This window comes from Daphnia pulicaria, chromosome 3 (genome assembly GCF_021234035.1).
Source record: "Daphnia pulicaria isolate SC F1-1A chromosome 3, SC_F0-13Bv2, whole genome shotgun sequence".
In the NCBI taxonomy this organism is placed as follows: Eukaryota; Metazoa; Arthropoda; class Branchiopoda; order Diplostraca; family Daphniidae; genus Daphnia; species Daphnia pulicaria.
This window is the reverse complement of record NC_060915.1, coordinates 5,948,868-5,970,298: the sequence shown is the minus strand read 5'-3', so window position 1 is coordinate 5,970,298 and position 21,431 is coordinate 5,948,868. Positions and strand designations below refer to the sequence as shown.

The window sequence follows — 21,431 nt, the reverse complement described above, 5'->3', positions numbered from 1 at the left end:
TCAGTACAATACACGTTAGCACGTTACATTATCGTGTCATTGATATGCATAACATCTAGTGCTTTTTTAGATGCTACAGATAGATCAGTTCTTTCTAAAGTAGGGTTTGTTAGTGCTTTTTTTTTTCTTTTACTATTTGAGCTATTTCTTTAATTAACAGTACTTCTCGAGTTTTATTACCTAAAATATATTCAACATAGTTTCCCTCAGTTTTCTTCTTCAATTCTAGTATTTTCCTTTGGTCGATTATATTGTTAAAATAATCAAAGTGTTCTTGAACTAATTTTTTAAATTCTGGCTTATTAATTTTTCCCTTTGTTACTAAAAGACCGAGTTTAATTTGCAACCCATATTCTTTTAATGATTGTTGTCTCTTTTGCATAGTTTCTTTAAGAGCATCTTTAACATCAGCAATCTTTATGTTTTCTGGTGATATATTTTTAAATTTCTGGCTCATTGTCATTTTTTCCCAATTTGCTAGTGCTTTATCACTATAATATTTTGATAATTCAACGAAGCTATTGTCAATAGTAATTTTTAAATCAATTTGTGCAGTATCAAGTAAACCTTTTACAAATAAATCATTATACTTTATGTTTATGGTACTTGGAAATTCTCTCAAATGATTAGTTGGTCCTAGTAAGGGTAGATGTCTAGACCACGAATGTGGACGTATCTCATTATCTAATAGGGTTGGTGCATGAATAAGGGATTCGATTGAAAAAACTATCATAAGAATTAGTTTTTTACGCTGATTCTCATGGTAATTTTTCATATTTTTAAAATAATTTCTTCAGAGCGTAATCTGTGTTCAAAGTTCAGTTAGGCTCCTCCCACTTCAAAAAGGACCCCCAGCCATTTTTGGTGGGCGGTCCTTAAAATGGGATAAATTTTGCTCTTTTTCCCCCCTTTTCACCCTTTTTCGTGCTGCCTATACCCCCTCTTTTGCCCTTAGGGCCGAAAGGCGAAAGACGAAAAGGGTGAAAAGGGGGGAAATTTATCCCATTTTAAGGACCGCCCACCAAAAATGGCGTGAGGTCCGTTTTAAAATGGGGGGAGCTAATCTCAACTTTTAAGTGAGATCACGGGGGGAAATTATTATTTTAAAAATATAAAAAAATACCATGAGAATCAGCGTGAAAAACTGATTCTAATGATATTTTTTTCAAACGAATCCCTTATTCATGCACCAACCCTATTGGTCAAAACTTCCAGCAAAATCTAACCTAACTAACCTAGGAGGAATAGTAGAATTGTTAGGATCTCTTACAACTCCTATATTACCTGTATGAATATCAAAATCGCCTATTAATAAGCTAGTTGGAGCTATTTTATCAAAATCGCTATAATGCAGTTCTTCAAAAGCTTAAGTTAATATATATTTTTTTCAGGCTTATTTTCCTTTCCAACTAAAATAGAATATTATCTTGACTGCTATATATCCCCCCTAATTCTCCAGCTTCATTAGCTCCAGCTTCTTTTTTTTATAATATTGCAAATTGGTAAATTCTGCCATTTATTATCCCTGTTTAGTTTAACCTGAATTTGAACCTGAATTGAGAGTCAATTGATGGAAAATTGGTGAAGTCGTCGCTCAATGCTCGCCTATTACTTATAGGCGTCGCTCCATCGTTCCTAGTAACAAATTCCCCTGAATTGACTATATTGCAAATTCGGTTATATCTATAAATATAACAGATTTTTATGCTCCACTAGGGGGGCTAGTTGGCAGGGTCACTTTGTGTGAATTTATTTGAATTTTTTGTCCACACGTTTTGCAAATTGAATGATTGAATCAGATTCAGATTTCAATTCTCTATGAATTGATCGTATTTGTTTACAATGTTCATTTACACGAAATTGTTAAATTGAGAAAAACTGAAAAAAAAGTCTGCCAACTTGCCCCACCTACGGGGTAAGTTGGCAAGTGACGATTCTCCATTGCTCCAAAATGTCTAGGTCGAATTTTGAAAACTTGCAACTCAGCATCTCGTGAGAAATCTGTATGCCAACATGCCCCTCAACATTTCTGCCAACTAACCCCACAGGGTGCTTTTCGAACAAATAAATTGATAACTAAATAACCTTTTAATGTAGAAATATCGGGTTTATTTTAAAAATAAGACAAACATTAATTCTTGTTTGCTTGGGTTTTCTGACACTCTTAGAGTTTTATACTATGAGAAAAATGAAAAGTGCTGGGAGGCCAAAAAAAAACTTTTTGCCGTTTTTTTTTTCTTTTTGCTATAACTCCTGTTGGGGAAGTTGTATACTTTTGAAATTTTGTATCAGTAATCTGGGTGTTGTCTTTCATATTTGGTGTAAAAGGCTTGATTTGTTTTTGTCTGTAAGGGGTTTAACTAGCAAAATGCCAACTTACCCCAACTGCCAACTAGCCCCCCTCTCCCCTAATAGCTATTTTCATTATTTTTGCGGTATTGCTTATTTTTTTCATTAGACTCTTGCAAATTTTCTTATGATAATAAAAATATGCTCGCCAAGCGTCATTGCGAGACTTGCAATATCTTTCAACGTCATTGTGCATAGGCGTTAGTTTAAGAAGGTAATAATTGGAAAGCCTTCATTGCGAGGAGGCGTTAGCCTACGAAGCAATCCATATGACAATTTATGGATTGCCACCGATGGATGTCCATCGGTACCAATCTTCGGATGTGAAGTCAGCCGTACATTCGTGATGAGTATTGGACATCGTATGGATATCAGAATAAGGATCTGAAACGAACGATTAATTTCACATCCCAGATTGGTACCGATGGACATCTTAGGACATCCCAGTATGGACCATTTTTCTTGATCCAAACATTCCATCAATAGGATATCCGTAGCTGACGCTAAACGGACGGACGGGTTTTCGTTCACAGGATATCCATAGAACGTCCTGTGGATAAGGTGTGCTAGTAGGGGAGATCCAATATCCCCTTTGTCTCAAAATAATAAAAACAACTATAGCATGGATGCATAACACAGGCATGGCATTCAGGAGTCCCGGGTTCGATCCCCGATGAAGTTAAATTTTAAATTTTTCCCAAATTTTTAACTGATCCCAAAGACGTCCGTTTTTTGGACGTCCATGGATATCCAAGTTTGACGTACACAGGAGAGGACATTAGTATATCCTGTAAACTTCCCTAGGACGTCCAACTCGGATATCCAACTGGATCGGCTCTGACATACATGGTATATCCTATGGATATCACTGTGCTAGTAGGGTTGTTCTTACTCCATGATCTTTTAAAATACATCGTGCCCGCACCTGCTTCTCCACGCTGCGTTGCCAGATAAAACGCCTAAAAAAACAGACCCCGAAGAGCCCTATAGTGGAATAGGCTTCTCTCAGCCTAGTCTGATGTAATTAAAGTTCTGTGATGTAGTATAGTGCCAATAGTGCAATCATGTCGAATATATATTCATTTCTCTCCCAAAAATTTTGTGGCAATGCTGCACCCCCACATTTCTTAGCTGCCTTCTCTCACCCCACAATTTCCACACCCCTCTTGTTTTGTTCTAGAAAAGGCAGAACACGTCCCGCTCTCCCATCGACAGCACGCTGTCTCTCGCTCTCTGTTGTCTAACCGAGATAAGATTTTGAGGAAAGAGATCCTTTACATATTCTTTTGAAAGAGAATTTCGCCACTTGGATAATCCCAACACACGATGACATCTTGATTGAAGATGGCAGCCAATTGAGTTCCGTCCGCCTGATGAACAAACAATGAAATATAAAATTAATAAATAAATCAAACATTTGAGGCAACTTGATGACAATTCAATCTCTTCAAAATGAACTTTTTACATTCCATTCCATCGTCGTTATTTTCTTTAGATGTTCATCAGTTTGAAACTTGTTTTCGTCCTCTTTCCAATTGGAAAAGGAAATGAACGAATTCTCGGCAGAAAAGAAAATAATTTCATCGTTAAGGCCAAAGGCGATTACTAGCTGGTTTCTTCGGGTGGAAAGGGAAGACGATATATCCGCCTCTCTCACACACTAATCACGCAACTGTTTTGAACTGACCTTTTATTATATAGAAAAATAAAAAAACGATAAAGGACTGATTTATAATATAAGAGAAAATTTTCATTTACGTAATGACGTATGTAATTTTGTGGTTAGTTGTTCAATAACCTCGGGCAATGAATTTCTTTCCTCTTGCGGCTTTATCATTTTTCCGATCAGTTCGTATAGGGCACGATCGTCGCCTTGCAAATCTATGATCAGAAAAATGTCGAGCAGCTCTTGTAAACATCAGCATGATGCAATACAAGTAAAATATTTACTTTGAATGTGTTTGTTAAACTCTATGGGATTGTTACTTAAGATGTTCATCGAAATTCTAAAAGAATTGCTGCCAAAGGGATGTTTACCGCCTGTCAGGAAGTAGAAAAAGACGCAGCCGGAAGCGAATGTGTCGCTTTGGATTTCTCCGTGCGGATATTCAGTGATAATGTCGTCCATAAGCTCCAAAATTTCGGGCGTCATCCAATTCAGAATCCCTTTCAATCCACTCTGCTGTGTAAATGTCCCCTGAGGACTAATTTTCTTGACATATCCGAAATCGGGCAATTTGATTTGGACGGGTGTCGACATTGAGATGAGAATGTTGGTCGGTTTGACGTCGCGATGAACTAAATTTCGTGAGTGGATGTAATGCAATCCATTGGCGATTTGATATAAAACTATGATGTCTCGCGGCATGGGTCCCTCGTATTTCTTCACGCAATAATCATAGAGTGTCCAGGCACATAATTCGAGCTTAAGGTACCTACAAAAGAAATTAAAAGTCAGTAGACAAAGTCAATGAAAATGTCAAATGAAAATGAATTAAATTCCATTACGTTTTATCCAGTGAGTCATCGACGTGCATAAGTTTCAAAACATTTTCGTGATCCAACTGGAGATGTTCCTCCATTTCCCGTTTCTGTTCTTTGTTTCTTTCATCATCTGAATGCACCTTCACTGTTACTTTAACAGCAACTTCTTTTCCTTTGAAAGTTCCTATGAACACGGTTCCATACCCTTGACTGCCGAGTACGTTTTCTTTTTTTTCTTCAAATCTCACTACACAAAATATACAATAAAGTGATTAATTAGGGTCAAATTTAACAATTCATTCTCCAACAAACTTACGAGAATGGCCTGGTAGCCATACTAGGTTTGAGGCGGGGGGCATGAATAATAAAAAGAGCCGAAATGAGAATGCCGGTTTGTCGAGACGAAGGGGGACAAATAGCGGGAGGGGGTTAAAAAAAGAAAAACCCGTGTTGCGGCTCGCATGTTCCGGCGCTAGGCCGGGTAGCGAAGCGGGGCGCTGTGTGTTCTGGCTGAACGTCAAGTTGCCGGGCCGTAGTTCCGGGGCCGACGTTGTTGTCTCTGGCGCAGCTCGATGTCTGGATCCAGGGCTGGAGCTGGGGCGATTTGGGCTGGGACGTTCGTTGGTACCGCGGTTCCCGGCATGACAACCACGCTTTGGCGGAGCAGGCGGCGGTTTCGGTGGTATGGGCGTCCTGATCAAATATAGCTCTCACAATTCAATTAGAGAAACATTAGTGAAAGTCATTTTGATGTTGAAAAAATTTTTATTTTTTTACTGTCCTCTATCCAAATTTAACAGATTTCATTCAAAATTACTTAAACATCAAACATCTTTCGAGGATCAATTAGTTACAAGATTATGATTAGTTGAGTAAATCAATGACCACTAGAAAATTGGTCAAATAATTACTTGTTTCAGCATAGAATGAGACGTAAATCCAGTACAACCAAATAGTGTAGCACAAGACGAAATATTTCAACATGCACTTCAGCATCAGCCTTTAAATTCTCCGCTTCGATGTTTCAAGTCAGAAAAAACACTAATACCATACACAGCAGACTCAAGTTGACTTGATGATCAACAGTTCAGCTCAACTGTAACTACAACATACAGCGCACAATGAAGAATAGGACACACTCACTCTAGCTGATAAACTTATTTAGTAAACTTAAATTATTTATTTGAGTTATAATTGTCTCCAATATAACACATTTTCAAAAATTAAGTAAGAAAACAGTCCTCCAAAATTACTTTCTGGAAAAGATAAAATAAAGATAGACATCTGACAAGGATAAAACGGTTGCAATATTATGATTAATTGATTATAGTCCAAGTAAATCAATGCACTTTATAAAATTTATCACATTATTACTAGGCTAGTTTCAGCATACAATGAGACTTAAACCAATACAGGTTTCAGTGTATGGGATTCATACCAATCCTACCTGAAACTGTCCCCCACTCAGTCGATAGAGAGAAATAAAATATGCTAACACCTTAAATTTTCACGAGTTGACACGCTTATCAATATTGATACAAACTATATCAACACCAATGAAAATTTGACACGTCAAGCAAGTGTACGTACAATTAACGTTATATACACAAGTGCCAGTCCACAGCACACGACATCGTAGATTACCTGGATAATGGAACCGAAAGCTTGGTGGCTAATCCCATTGCCGTGATAGTGATGGGCATATTTAAAGGGAATTCACTGTTTTCGTAGGTTTGATTGAAAAGAGGTGATTTAAAATACTTGTAAAATGTAATAAATAAAATAAAATTTAATTGATTGAAAATTTTTCGGCCGGACGAGCTTCAGTTACTAATTAAAGACGTTCAATGACAGATACCTACAAAAATTTATTTCTAATTTGATTTCGCTATTTGAACCGTTCGTATTCCCGTATTCACTTTGTTTTTCTTCCACGCTCCCTTCGACTTTTACCAGCTCGTGATGGAGATTGTTTTGTCTCTTGCTACGCTAAACTTTCGACACACTGGAAATGATCAGTCAGGAGAAAAGGGCTAGGACCATTTGGCAACACAGGGATAGCCAGCCCATAGACCGTTATTAGAGTAGGCCATGTTTTAAAACGTTCGGGGTTAGGAAAGTACTGTGGGGCTGTGATGCGTATACAAAGGGAAATTCTGTCAGAACTAGAAAGTTTGACGAACTGATTATCCCCAATTTCAAAAGGAATAGCCTTCCTTGTATGGTTTAACAGATTGCATAACACTGTGATCAAAAATTCTTGTGTCCACAGGGTCCTTTGATCAAGATAATCAGTTGATGCGAGGCAATATCTGGTGGCCAGATCAGACCAATCCATTACATCGTCAACTAAGAATCCCCCACAATCCAAATACCACACAAAACTGAACAGTACTAGGCTAGTCACTCCTGAGTCCCAAAACAACCCAGCTAGCATGTCTTAATTGGTAAAATATTTTTTTCCGACAATATTCTTCGATCGATAAACCACATATTGGTATAATATTATATTATTACTTTGTTGCGACAAGGTGGCTGTTAAATTTTTTTGTTATTTTCCCAATAAATGACTATTATCAAAGATGAATAAATTAATATAATTTTTTTTTATTTTCCCAATAACGGATCATTAATTAAGGAATACATCGTTTTCTATGAAAAAGCTATAGTTTTTTACATTAACCACGTTCAAAACCCTAAATGATTGTTTAGGTGCTGATTTTATTGCCGAGAGTGGGTTTGAACCATTATCCTTTGAGTCACTAATCCAATGCTGTAACCACTTCACCAGCAGTGGATATGATTAAAAAGTCCCGATGTGACCAGTGCAAACTTACTCATTGTCATGGTTATAGCCCAGCGTGAGCAAAATCGATTTAATTACATCAGTCTAGGAATTTATGATTATTGAGACTATTTGTTTCATAAGTCATTTGTTTGCGGAAAGTGGGTTTGAACCAACCTCCATAGGAATTACCTATATGGATATATAATAATAGCAGTTTTAACATTTCATCTCCTTAACATTTAAGATAAATTATATCACGTTAGCGTGGAGGTAGAGTTTTAAATTCGAAGTACGTAAGCTAGTTGTTCGAGACTTGTGCAAGATCTGGATTTTAAGACAATTGGATTGTTCATTTAGGCAATTTTATGCAGAACTAACGAATTGAATACGATATAAAACATTTAGGATTTTGAACGCATGCATGTTCAATGTAAAAGACTATAGCTTTTTCATAAAAAAAGGATTTATTACTTTTTTAATGGTCCGTTATTGGGAAAATAACAAAACGTAATATTGATTTATTCTTCTTTGATTATAGTCATTCATTGGGAAAACCACAAAACAATTTAACAGCCACCTTGACGCAGCAAAGTAATAATCTAATGTTATACCAATATGTGGGTTATCGACCGAAGAATATTCTCGGAAAACAATATTTTACCATTACAGGACTTATCCCTTTTTTGGCCGTAGGGAAATCCGTGGCGAGATCCTCTGGATCTCTCTATTGCCTGTCAGGATAAACCTCTATAGGGAATCCCCTCTTAACCCTTGTTTACGTGGCTTCTAGAAGTTAAAAACTTTTATTGCCTCAAGTCGAAAAACATCTGTAATACCGCTGTTGGTGTAGTGGTTATAGCATTAGATTGGTGACTCCAAGTGTGATGGTTCAAACCCACTCTAGACTTAAAAACAAAACAGAACTTTAACAAGCGATCTCCCACTCAACCGGACCGAAATACCCTCTTTTTGGTGGAGGTACTTTTCGGATCGTAATCCGGAAAAATACTTTACAAATCCGGACTAGGTCTATTCTGTTCAGAATTGCAAGGCGATTCCAACGGAATTAAGTCCGGATTTTTATCTTTTCCCGTTCACGAGATAATCACGGTTGTAAATCAAGAAATATCACGAAAACCCAAAGTCTCCCCCTCCGACTACATCGCTTTAAGCCGTATATTCGGCTTCTACAAAAAACCTAATTGAAACAAAATGTAGCCCTTTCATCCCTCTTTCAGAATCCAAAAGGATTTTCTATAATTCTTTAAGATGTCCGAGATATCACGATTTTCGTGATACCCCCATTTCGACACATTTTTCAAGCATTTTATTCGGCGTTGCCGATTGCCGTATATGTGACTTCGCCCCCACTCCTTCGCTTTTTCATTGTTTCCTATGTATCAAGTCCCATCTGTATCGATAAACAAGGCCTTGATACATAGGAAACAGGGAAAAAGGGAAGGAGTGGAGAGAAAAGGGGGCAAAAAGCACATATACGGCAATCGGCAACGCCGAATAAAATGCTTGAAAAATGTGTCGAAATGGGGGTATCACGAAAATCGTGATATCTGAGACATCTTAAAGAACTACAGATAATCCTTTTGGATTCTGAAAGAAGGATGAAAGGGCTACATTTTGTATCAATTAGTTTTTTTGTAGAAGCCGAATATACGGCTAAAAGCGATGTAGTCGGAGGGGGAGACTTTGGGTTTTCGTGATATTTCACGATTTTCAACCGTGATTATCTCGTGAACGGGAAAAGATAAAAATCCGGACTTAATTCCGTTGGAATCGCCTTGCGATTCTGAACAGAATAGACCTAGTCCGGATTTGTAAAGTCCTTTTCCGGATTACGATCCGAAAAGTACCTCCACCAAAAAGAGGGTATTTCGGTCCGGTTGAGTGGGAGATCGCTTGTTAAAAAGAATCCTTTCTAATAACAAGTTGAAGATGAAAAAATATTCCACGCTGGACTATGAAACCATAAAAACAACAACCAGATTTCCGTCAAAATTTTAAAAGTAGTAAAATTGTTATTTCACCAATAAAAGTAAAATAAGTAAAATAAGTTGAAAAATTATTGTGAGCCAAGAAATTTGGGTGCAAAAATATATTGGAAAAATATTTAAAAAATTATTTTACCAACATCTCAATTGTAGGAATATAATATTTTAGCAATATTTTGGAAATATACTCTGCTAGCTGGGAAGTTTCGACTGTCCAAGAATGACTTGCTTAACTCAAGATCAGTGATCATTACCCACTATCAGTGATCAATGAAGATGCAACACGCAAGTTTCTCCAGCACATCAAGTGCAATGTTTGAATATTTAATTAAAAAGGGGGGTACTCGGGTAGTGGTGCACTTCCAAAACTTGTTGAATGCTGGATCTTTTTATTTTTATTTAAAACAAAGGCAGTCTAAACATATTTATGTATCCCTCAACAGGTGCTTATTTTTGGGAGCTCGCTAGAAGAACTATCGAGATGAGATATGTGAACGTTGGATTAACACATTCTTTACAGATGGGTAGTATTTGGAAAGTTTAAACTGCAATAAAACGTAAACTTAAAATTAGAACAGAATTTCCTATCTTCAAATGGGAACACTTAATGAAATAACAAAAGTAAAATTTGAGAAAAGTTTAATTTTTTAAAAAATTTTGTTTTGAAAAACGACGGCGTAGATACAGGGTAAAAAGACAAGCCATGGTGTAGACTTGGGTCATGGCGTGAACATGTGTTAAGGCCTGGATACAAGACATAAAGTTGACCTAGTCCACAGTGTAGCCATAGGACATGACGTGGATACCAGGATATTGAACATAAAACACGGCGTAGATCCAAAATACGACGTGGATATAGGCTAACCAAAAAAAAAAATCACAGCGTAAATCAAAGATACGGCGTGGACATAGAGTATGGATGCAGGCCATGGCGTGTACATAGGAAACGCTGTGGATAAGGAACACTGCGTGATCAAATTACACAGTTTGGACATAGCAATTGGCGTGGATCTTTGGTCATGTTATGTGGAGAATATTAATTAAGTAATTAATTAAGGAATACATGGAGGAACGGTTTATGTGGGTATTTCCAGAAAGATACTTGATTTAATTTCGTAGAAAAAAAGAAAAAAATACAAATATAAAAAATTTATTTTTAAATTCTCTCAGAATACTTATTTTTTCGAAAAAAAACAAAAATATTCGGACTGAAATTAAACGAAAAAAAAACAATAAAAATTATTGACCCAGTTTTTGTCCAGAGAGAATAAGGACCCTAATTCCGGAAGAAATGTTTTTTGTTTGACAGAAAGATATGAACCAGTGATATTGATATTTATAAGTGTGAGTCATTTCAATAGAAACATAAGGAATCTTCGGTCTGGTTTGGTCGGAAGAAAATATGTGTTTGTGGATAATTTTGAAGAGCTATTTGGTTTGGTTTGAAAACAACTGGAACAGTATTATTTTTCTTTATTTCCTTAAGAAATTTAACTAAGGTGTGGCAGTTGTAATAGGAAAAATCATAAGCCTGGTTTGGTTGAGAGGAAAAAATTTAAACCATTGAAGGATGCTTAGGAACATAGTTAAAATTATGTTTTCTGTGTCTACCTGCAAAGCACATTGCCTATCTTGTGACTTGTGTGATTGGATTCGTTTTTTATTTGAGGCGAAAACATTTTCCATGGTCTCAGGACAAGTCTTTTCTAGATTTCAAAGACAAAACAGCTCAGTAGGGAAGGGCTTTAGACTGAAGAATCTAAGGACCCTAATACATTAGGTCGTTCCCTGGATAGGGTAGATCGTTTTTTTATTGAGAATTTTTTTTTTTTTTTTTGGGGGGGGGCAAGTTGATAAGTCGACCTCAAAGATAAGGATATTTGTTGAATGGAGCGATTGTCACAACGCCATTTTTAAAAAGTGCAATATTCCTTTCCTGAATAATACCCAAAACAAAGAGTTTTTATGATTGATGATATTTGATTTTTTTCTGACCTGAATTTCAAAGAAAAAGTCTTTGACTTGAAACCCAATTTTTCCGTGTTTCGACGCTATGAATTTAGTAGGAGCCTTCAGAGTTTCTTCTGGGGTCTGTTGTAAGCAGCCCCTCTAGTTTATTCGCAAGTTGATGCTGGGTCAAGCACGACACAAAAATGAAAGATGTGTAGGACTCAAACTGTGTTGACATACAGTGAACTGACATACGTGTGATGTCTAAACCAAAAGAAAAAGAGTTAGTTAGGAAACGATGATATTTGATATGATATGGTTGATGATATTTGAATTTTTTCTGACCTGAATTTCAAAGAAAAAGTCTTTGACTTGAAACCCAATTTTTCCGCTTATGACTCATTACGCTTAGGGCTCATTCACAAGCACTCAAACTTGTAAATTATGTTCTAGAGTTTTCTTTTGGTACCGGGTCATGGTATATCTCCTTGGGCGAATCCCCATGGTAGTGTCGCTTATTTTTATTAATTTTTCCTGTCAAGAAAGTTGTTGTTTGAGCGGTCAGCATCAGGATTCCCCATTAAAACTTGTTTCCTCGGGGACCTAGGATAACAACCGTCAGATCTCCGGCTTGCCTGCTTTCCGCTCACCTTTATAAGCCTCTCTCCGGTGTGCTTGACGTCCATGGTCGATTCCCTTCATAGAAATTCATCAGTTTTCCTCAAATATTCCGGTTGATCGAAGAAACTAATCGGTGTAATAGTTCTCATTGGAAGCAGTGAAAATTTTTTTTCACTACCTGAAATATATTCAATTCTCAGCCAGATGCAATTCTGTCAGCCTTGATGTTATTTGTTTCGTTTGGAGATTTTAAAATTATTGAGTCTTTCATCAATAACCTTATGATGTGTCCCAGGTTAACAGTGTTCAACGATCTCTTATTGCTGCTGAAAGTCTCTTTGATTTTTCCCATTTTTCTTTGGAGAACAAAAAAAGGCACGATCACTGGTTGACAAAAACATTCAGTAGCTGGTCACAATCTCCAAACCAATGCATCGTTGCAAGTTTCTGGTGCTCGAAAAAAATTCAAAAACAAAGAAGACACAAAAATCTGAATGTGAGACTACTCTGAAGAACTCCTTATGCTGGGATTTCTCTTTTTCTCTTTCACAAAAATCTGGATGTGAGATTAGTCTGAAGAACCCCATATGCTAGGATTTCTCTCTTTATCTTTCAGAAAAATCTGGGTGTGAGATTACTATGAAGAACTATGCAGGGATTTCTCGTCGTTATGAGGGAAAGCCTGTTTGTCAACGTTTTCTTGTACTACCAAACCGAGAAACGGAGAATGATTAACTTTATTAACAAATGACTTTAAGTACAGAGAATCTGAAAGACCGGTGCAACGACGTGTTAATCGGAAACAGTTGCGTCGTGGACATTTATTCACCTCCCTTCTAATATAAAGCTATTTCACTCATATGACATCTAAGGTTCTGATGATAGTAACTGTTTCTTTTCTTTTTTTTTTTATTTTCCTTGATAACTGAAAAGAATACTCAAGGAAAGAATGCATTAGACGCTGAGATGAGATACTACTCCAATTAAAAGTCTAGCTGAAATCCAATGTATCGAATTTGATCCAATATTGCATTGGAAAATTAAGATTCACGGAATAAAATGTTCACGGGAAGGGAAAACTGGGTCTATTTACTCTACACTGGGTGGGCGGAACATCTGCGGGCTCCGGAAGGTATAATTTTAAAGTCTACCTGGCATGGTTGAACCTTCAAAGCCGTCGGCCACTGGCACAGCTTAGGACCATCCCAGAGAGCAGAGGGCGCAGTTGCAGTGGGTAAAATTTGACTAGCTGAGGAGGGGAGATCGGAAATAAAAATGAGATTATTGGAGGTTACAGTTTCTCATACCCTGCCGCTCACGGGTGAGCGGAAGCAGAGAAAAATGCCTCCAAGCATTGTTGCTGTTTTGGTGTCGCCTAAGAAGGTCTTAGGGCCCAGAATGCCACACGAGGGTCACAACCATCGAATAATATAAAAATTGGCCTATATGAAACAAGTCTCTTTGGACGATCAGATTAATGCGGTACGTGGGGCAACTCAAGAAAAGCCCTAGCGGAGACGTCTTGTTTGATGGATAAATATGCACATGGCTTCCCAAAAAATGCGGTTTTATTTCGAGTATACAGTACCTATCGAAAGTCTTTGGAAGCCCGAGAGGACCTCATGCAAAAATGCTGTTTTTGCAGTCCTCTCAGTACTACCTCGCATCACTTATAACCTTAACTAACTGACATCATAATAAATAAACGAAACTTACAGATAGTACTTCAAATTGGAGGGGCATATAGATTGTTTTTTCTTCGAAATTTTTTTTATCACAACGTCTGGCACGCACGTAGAATTTTATGCGAATAACATGATAAAATACTAAACAAAAAAACATCAGAGTCGCGCCATTCGATGGCTGCACCAATATTGTTGTTTCTCAAATTTTTGTGTTTTTCGCCATTTATTTTTGTTTATCTGGACAGTGTTTCTTACTAAAGAGTTTGTGAATGATTTTCTCAAAAGAAGACGATCTAGGGCGAACTCCATAAGTATCACACGAAATCAATACCCAAGGGGCAGACCCAGTGTTTCAAAGGTCATATCGAGTTTAATACGAGAGCCAGAGAGAACTGAACAGACATCTGAACGTCATGATAGACAATGATGTAATAGAAGAAGCTAATTCGCCCTGGGTGGCACCGTTGATTTGAATAGATAAGAAACTCTGGACCAAGAGATAAGTGATAGACTTGAGGATTTTAAACAGGGTGGCTAGGAAGGATAGATACCCAATACCGAACATCTCCGAGACTCTCCATTCATTAGGGAAAGCAAAATTCTTTACAACATTGGATCTGGAAGCAGGCTATAGGCAGGTGTACGTGAAAGAAGAAGGCAGGGATAAGACTGCGTTTACAATATCAAAAGGACAGTTTCGTTTTAAAGTCCTACCATTTGGGTTAAACAATGCGCAGTCCACGTTCCAATAACGAATAATGGATCAAACGCTTAGAGTGCTACAAAAGAACTGCTTGGTATATCTATATATCATAGAGTAGTGAGACATTCAATAACGATGGAGAGCACATTCTTTCTGTTACAAGGACGAGATCCAAAATAACTGAGCATAAACCGGCTCTCATAACAGAAGGGGACAAGGTTCAGAAATGCCGTAGAGTATATAGAGAGAGAGACTACTTAGTAAACTAGAAGGGGCATTCCAGATCATGAAAAATAAATTGGTAGCAGACCACGAATACCAAAAGAAATACTGCGATAAGAAAAAAAAATTAAGACACCTTGAAATAGGGGGATTGAAATAGTCTATCTACTCAATAAAGCGTGCAAGATAGGAGTCAGAAAGTTACAAAAGTCAACTGGAATGGCCCATACAGAATTATGGAAAAGAAAACCGAATTGATCTACAGAATAAGGCGCTGCAGCACATGGAAAGAAGAAGTAGTCAACATTAATCGTTTAAAGTTAGCAGAACGGATAGTACTGACAGAGGAAGAACGAAAAAACAAGAGGGAGAACGAATCAAAACTAATAGATAAACCGGAAAAGGGTATGAGATCAAAAGATAAAACAAAACACTTTTCATTCTGAGATGAGGAAACCTCACCTGAAAGTTGACACAGACACGAGGAAATTCAGTGAAATCAACAAAAAGAAAGAACAAGAAAAGAGCCTACGAATCAAAGATTGGAGGAATAAAAAAATATCAAGAAGAAAACATAGGACAGTTGACAGGACAATCAAAATATTGGAAAAGGCACTGCAAGGAGTGCAATGGGAAGGGAGCAACAGTACTGAGAAGGCCATTGACGAAGAACAAATCGAAATGAATATCCGCGAGCCACTTGAGCAGACAAGAGAGGGCTACGAAGTTGGACCGACGACGAAAAATGGCGACAATCCACACAAAACCAGTAAAAATCGTAAAACCAAACCAGTCGTATCGGGTAACGGAAGTAGGGAGGACAAAGTATTTCAGGGAACTAGCCCAATTTTGGCAGAGACCAATAGTGCAGAAGAGACTTATTCGTCGTCAGAACAGGCAGTTTGTAGCATATTTTAATTGTACATAAGGTCATGAGATGAAAATTGTGAATTGATCTTTACAATTCAGCGAGTGATCAGTGTCTTAGTATGAGAAAACCAATCTCTACTTTGAAGGACTTCAAGTATAATTTTTTTAAACGTTTGCAACAAGCCAATGCAAACCGATACGAACGAGTTTTTTTTTTGATTTTTTGCACATTTGTCTCTTTATTGAGGTTGATGTAGACAATGCACAAGAGAAATCCAAAAAATACAAGGTTTATTAAACAGAGTGACACACTTACTACTGTTCTGCTTGTACTAAGCTATCCCGAAAGAGAGTGAATGATTAAATAAAAACCAGGGGTTCCAGCAGGACAAGGATTTGTATCTTCATAATGGCCTTCCAACGACAAGCAATCAGAATCCGAAGATACAGAATTCAGTACAGCAGCAAGTGTTGGTTGTGGAATAAATGGATCCAAGATGTGTTTTACTTTCCAGGCTCGTGTGCTAAATTGTGAACAGCCATTTAATCAAGATCCAGATAACTCGAATTTGAGCTATTGCTTATTCGTTTGTTAAATTGGAGTACCCAAATATAAAAAGAGAAAAACGAAAACTTAACGTTTTGTGCGATTAAGAATAGATTTAGTCTTTACCTGTTTAAGATTTTATTATGGCGAATTCAAAAGAATAAGCAAAGGATTTCTGTTTTCTTAATATAGACGACCTTTATTGGGATTCATCGGTAAGACAGCTTTTAAACGGCAACAACCACAACAAATTAACGGATTGGGTTTAGACGGTCCCATAACATCACTTGTTAAATAATATCTTATCCCTCGTAGGAGCACTTGCCAACGTGTTACTACATTTTATTTCTGGCCATTGAACTACATGTGGAGTAGCAGTAAGTTCTTTTTTTCGTAGTATTAGTATTTTTGGGATTGCTATTTTCCATTGTTGACATCAATCTCGATGATGCTGACAACAGGGGACATTTTCACGGCCTCTCTTATATGCTTCTTACCTTGTGGGATTACTACACATATTGACAAAGATAATTCATTCTCTTTTCTCGGAAGGAGCTGGCTGTATTTTATCGCAAAACAAGCTTCCATTCTATATACGACAAACTTTTGGGGGGAATGAGTCTGTGTCTGTCTGTGTTTGTGTAAGAAATGTAATAAAAATAGATTTTTTTAAAAATAATAATATAAATACAACTGAAAAGGGATTCCATTGTTCTGGATATCGAGGGCCTTTGAGATTCGTTGTTTACACAACTACCACCACTAGTATAACGACTACCACCACAACAAGCACCAATACAATTGTTTTTATTATGTTTTTTATTACACTGGAGAGCCACAGTAGTTCAACAGGGGAACCCACTCTCAAATACTCCTCTAGGAACACATTAATGTTATTCATGGTTGGGTGTAGCTGAAGATGTTGATGTTAGCATCCTTACCAACTGATCTCTCATTACTTGACACAAGGTTTATGGTGTTGCCATTAAAAGAGAAATTAAGAATTCACAGATGTCAAACATTTCAGGAGAATCTTGCTCCGAATACAAGAGTCATCCAAGAGAAGACAGGGGAGACATCATAGAGAATTTATACAGCCTGTTGGAAAGTTTAGTCTTGATCTTGTCATCTATGGATAGAGGAGGGGTGGCGTGTTTACCAATCTCCATCTCAAATCTTCAATGCTTCAAAAATGTAGTTACCTGCCTTATTTTCACTTTTGTACTGATGGTGACACTTGAAATGAAAGACTAAGCACTCTCATCAGTGATCTTTGAGAATATATGCCAGTTAAGATCTTAACAAGATCAATCATGCCACACCAGACACCATTCCCTGTGTAAACAGTTCTCCCCTCAAAAGTTCTACTTGTCTACATTTTTGAGGTCTCAAATAACCTCTAATACAACCTATTCGGACTGAGGCAAGTAGCTTTATTAGGAAATGTTCATGATCTTGGGAGGAGTCATTTAGGAATTCTCTAAGTAATGCCAGCATATTTGGCTTTATAAGAAAATGCATCATGAGGTTGATACATACATTTTTTGAAAGCGGAAACTGTTTCATCATGAAGATTGTGTGCTGTAAGACTTTAACATTGTTTGAGGAGTCTTAAGTTTCAGGAACCACAATCCAGGTGAAATGGAAAAAAGCATATCTACTTCTTCTTCAGTCAAACAAGCCTGGTTTTGAGTCAAGTCAAATGCCTTTCTTGTTGAAATGAGTATAGAGTGACATTTTCTCCAATGTCCTATCGCTTCAGGGCTCAACCAATGGCTAGACTGTGTCATCACATGTTTAGATGCAATATAGACATAAGCAGCATCACCTCTGCATATACTGATATTGCCCCAAAGAGAAGTTGAAACTCCAGCAGAGTGTAGCCTCTTGGCGAAACTTAGTGGTACTTTGTTTTATTTCTTTTAAGGCCTGAAAAGGAGTTCCAGTTTCCCGTCAATCTACTCTCATCAATCAGAAGGTAGTTTCATATTTTCCACTAGTTTAGAATGCCTTTTTCCACTCCCCAGGTGATAACTCTAGCGTGAATGAATGATCCACCATTGTTAATATCTAGGTTCAGCTGCTTCTGGCTGTTTGTCTTCTCCGATGGGAAATTGCTAATTATCGCTTTATATGTTCTTCCCAAATCAGTGGAGATTACAGTTTTCCAGAGATTATACTTCAATGTTGGATTCAAGTATTCAGTTCAGAAGAGAATTGAAGTCCATAAGAAAAAATTCGTTTCCAGGGTCGTTAAACCTCATTAGTTCATCCTTTAGTACACCAAAATAGAAAAAAACAGTTGATCCAAGAAGGTTGTAATGGAGCAAGGCTTTTTAAATAGGACAGTGGTTGGTGAGACAAAAACTTTCTCCTCCAAATAGCACATTAGTAAGATTTCATGCCATCTCTTCCTGTCTTGTAGCCAAGGATTCTCGTTCTTCTATTAGGTTAGTAACAGTAATCAACCTGAACAGTGGCCTGATACATTTTATTGAAAAAGAAGTCAGAGTTAAATTCAGAAACCAGTTTGTGAAAGTAATTTGAGAATGTTTACCTGTCTTTTTTATATTCACTGCTTAAAAAGGAAAAATAACTGCTATTTCGAATTCATTCATAACAATGTTCTATCAACAAATATTAATTATAATAATACCAATAAATCTCATTAAACAAAATTTTCATAAAATTGATTAACCGGATAAGTATAGAACAATATGAAGTATAAAACTGATCACAAAATACAATTAAACTTGGTTCCTTTTTTATTCTTCCTTTTTTGTAACAGATTTTCTGAAAAAATTTCGATTTTCAACTATATAGATTAGTACAACACAAACTTTGACCGAGAACGGACTATGCTCCGATCTCGATGTTCCTAAAAACGGATCCTCTAGCGGGGAAAAACGGATCAAGACGGACCCCCCCCCCCCTGGGGCTCTGATGAGCATATGGCCATCCCAAACCCCTTAACATGGTAAAGAAGCCTTCGGCTACTTGACGGGGGGGGGACGGAAAATGGCCGAGATGATGAATGCCACGCGGCTCGAATAAAAAAAAATGTTTTCTGGTTGTTGCTCTCGTATTATAACCTTAAATACGAGCTCTATGCCAAAACCTTGCCCCATAAATTAAAATTCAATAATTTTGGAAAAAAAATCATAACAAAAGAAGAGTTGAGAGGAAAAGAAAACACTAAAACAAAATTCTTATGTTACAAGAGACGAGCTAAAAATGTGACTGGTAAAAAATTATAAGATAAAAATAAACTAAATTGAATTGGGGTTAGAAAAAAAGTTAGGTAATAGCAAAATGAACTAAGCATCTACTGTTAGGAAGGAAAAGGGTAAACTAATCTTTTAGATAAGAAAACACATAAACGTAACGAGCATTTAAGGCTCCGCCTTTACTTCAGCAGCCTGGCGTGATACGCTCTCATCTCTAGGAATAATACACACGTTAGCAACCACGGAACCGCCGCAAACCAATGGCTTGGTAGAACGACAGAACGCCGTCATAATGGCGAGGGAGGTGCAGAGTAGGTTTTTCGGTTATTTTCTCCAGCAGCTCGCCTTTTCCAAGCTTATACTAGATTTTCCCATCTTTTTCTCTTTTCAAGAGTCAGATGTGTGTGTGTGTGTGTGTGTGTGCTGGGGTCTAGTGGCAAGGAGGAGCCGCCCGTCTCTGGCCCACCAGTCACATGTACAAATAAGACAAGAAAATATGAAAGAGGAGGGAATTGACAGTAGAGTATGTGCACATAGATTTCTAGAGAGAGAGAGGAAACCGGGTCAACAGCACATCAGGTCACGGTCACGGTCAAGGCCCTAGTAATTTTTTTCTTTTTTTCTTACTTATTTACTAGAAATATTTCGCTTCATTCAAAAACAGAATAAATTGTCTGCGGATAATCGATGCCGGTTGCGGTTGATTTATCCAACCTTTGCCTCCAATTGAACGTAATAAATTATTTTACAGAAATATTATCTTTTTTTTTGTTTGTTTTTTCACAAATGCGCGGGAATTTTTTCCGCGTTTGGTTTGCAAAAAAGATGGGTCTCCGCACTTTAGCCAATTAATGGTTAATGATATTTCTGCGTCATTCAGCTCGATACTTCATCTATACTGCAATGCACTTGACTATGTTGTTGTGGCCCGAGTTTTCCACGTACTGAGATAGCCAAGTCCTTCATCAAGTATTCAGACATGGTCGCCATCAAAACCGAAAAAATAAAATAAACAAAAATAAGAAAACAACAACCGTCTTTTTTCATGGCCTTCAATTAAAAAAAAAAGAAAATAACGCAACGACGTTATTTCTTCCCCCCCCCCAAAAAAAAAATGTCTCGCAATGGCACAACAGCGGTGGCACAGTCTGCAGTTTTATAGATTTTATATTGAGCTTAGTCGTGTGACGAGTAGTGACGATACTGCCGTTGATCCTTCCATGGCCGCATGATACATCCGTCCGGACATATTCTCTATTGCTTTCTCTCACTGCTGTCATTTCAATTTTTTTTTTTCCTTTTTATTTTTGCGTGCTCGGATCCATCGATTCGAAAATGGGTAGGAGGAGGAGGAAGAGCCTACGGCGCGAGAAGACTGCGACGATTTCGTGACCCACAAAGAGGAACGACCAGCGCCGGGAAGAGAAATCAATGGCACACGGCAGACACAACATGAAATCTATCGCCGATCAAAAGTGGCCGAACAAACATAAGAGAAAAGAGAAACCAATTTTTGCACCAGCCAGAGATAAACCGGGCGAGATAGTAGGCGCAGGGGTTTGCTATGTCAGATAAAAACATCTGCACTGCAAGATGAAAAGACAATGTTGTTGCCTGGGTCTACTTCTACTCTAGCCTGTTTGCGCTCCCCCCTGTAAATGTTTAAAAAGGGAAAACGACCGATAGCGGTGCCATAAATTCATCAAAAGCTTTTCTACGTAAAGCAACAGCCTGTGCGAGTTAAGTACAGAGTGCATAGTAGTGTAATTTCCAGCCGTCTTGCTTATTCGCTGCTTGCCACTTATTTCGTTTCATGATTCCAGGAAATGTAGCTGGGCAAAAGGACTCGACAAGAGCTGATACCACAGTAGTCGAGTTTATTGGAACTTTTTCCTCAACCCTCTTTTTTATAACATGTCGCTTTTTATTACGTACATGCCAATAATTTTGAAATGCATCTCCAAAAATTTTTTATGATT

The 21,431-nt window shown here is 37.5% G+C and overlaps 1 protein-coding gene and 1 long non-coding RNA gene across 2 annotated transcripts; both read right to left on the bottom strand.

Moving 5' to 3' along the window:
- Positions 1-3,638: 3,638 nt before the first annotated feature.
- On the bottom strand, positions 3,639-4,150 carry LOC124328410. Its single transcript, XR_006916290.1, has 3 exons — positions 4,108-4,150; positions 3,815-4,036; positions 3,639-3,719 (listed from the first exon to the last, which is right to left on the bottom strand). It is a non-coding gene; the product is annotated as an uncharacterized LOC124328410 (long non-coding RNA).
- A 117-nt stretch (positions 4,151-4,267) lies between these two features.
- On the bottom strand, positions 4,268-6,536 carry LOC124328678 (serine/threonine-protein kinase/endoribonuclease IRE1-like). The gene is made up of 4 exons (XM_046787474.1): positions 6,478-6,536; positions 5,279-5,526; positions 4,858-5,080; positions 4,268-4,784 (listed from the first exon to the last, which is right to left on the bottom strand). Exons 1-4 carry the CDS (start codon positions 6,534-6,536, stop codon positions 4,268-4,270), a joined length of 1,047 nt encoding a protein of 348 aa, XP_046643430.1.
- Between the last annotated feature and the right edge of the window lie 14,895 nt (positions 6,537-21,431).

Coding starts and splice junctions, on each gene's coding strand:
- LOC124328678 (XM_046787474.1), bottom strand. CDS start 6,536: ATGCCCATCACTATCACGGCAATGGGATTAGCCACCAAGCTTTCGGTT. Junction 5,527..6,477: donor CTTTCGGTTCCATTATCCAG/GTAATCTACGAT, acceptor ATATTTGATCAG/GACGCCCATACCACCGAAAC. Junction 5,081..5,278: donor ACATGCGAGCCGCAACACGG/GTTTTTCTTTTT, acceptor TATTTTGTGTAG/TGAGATTTGAAGAAAAAAAA.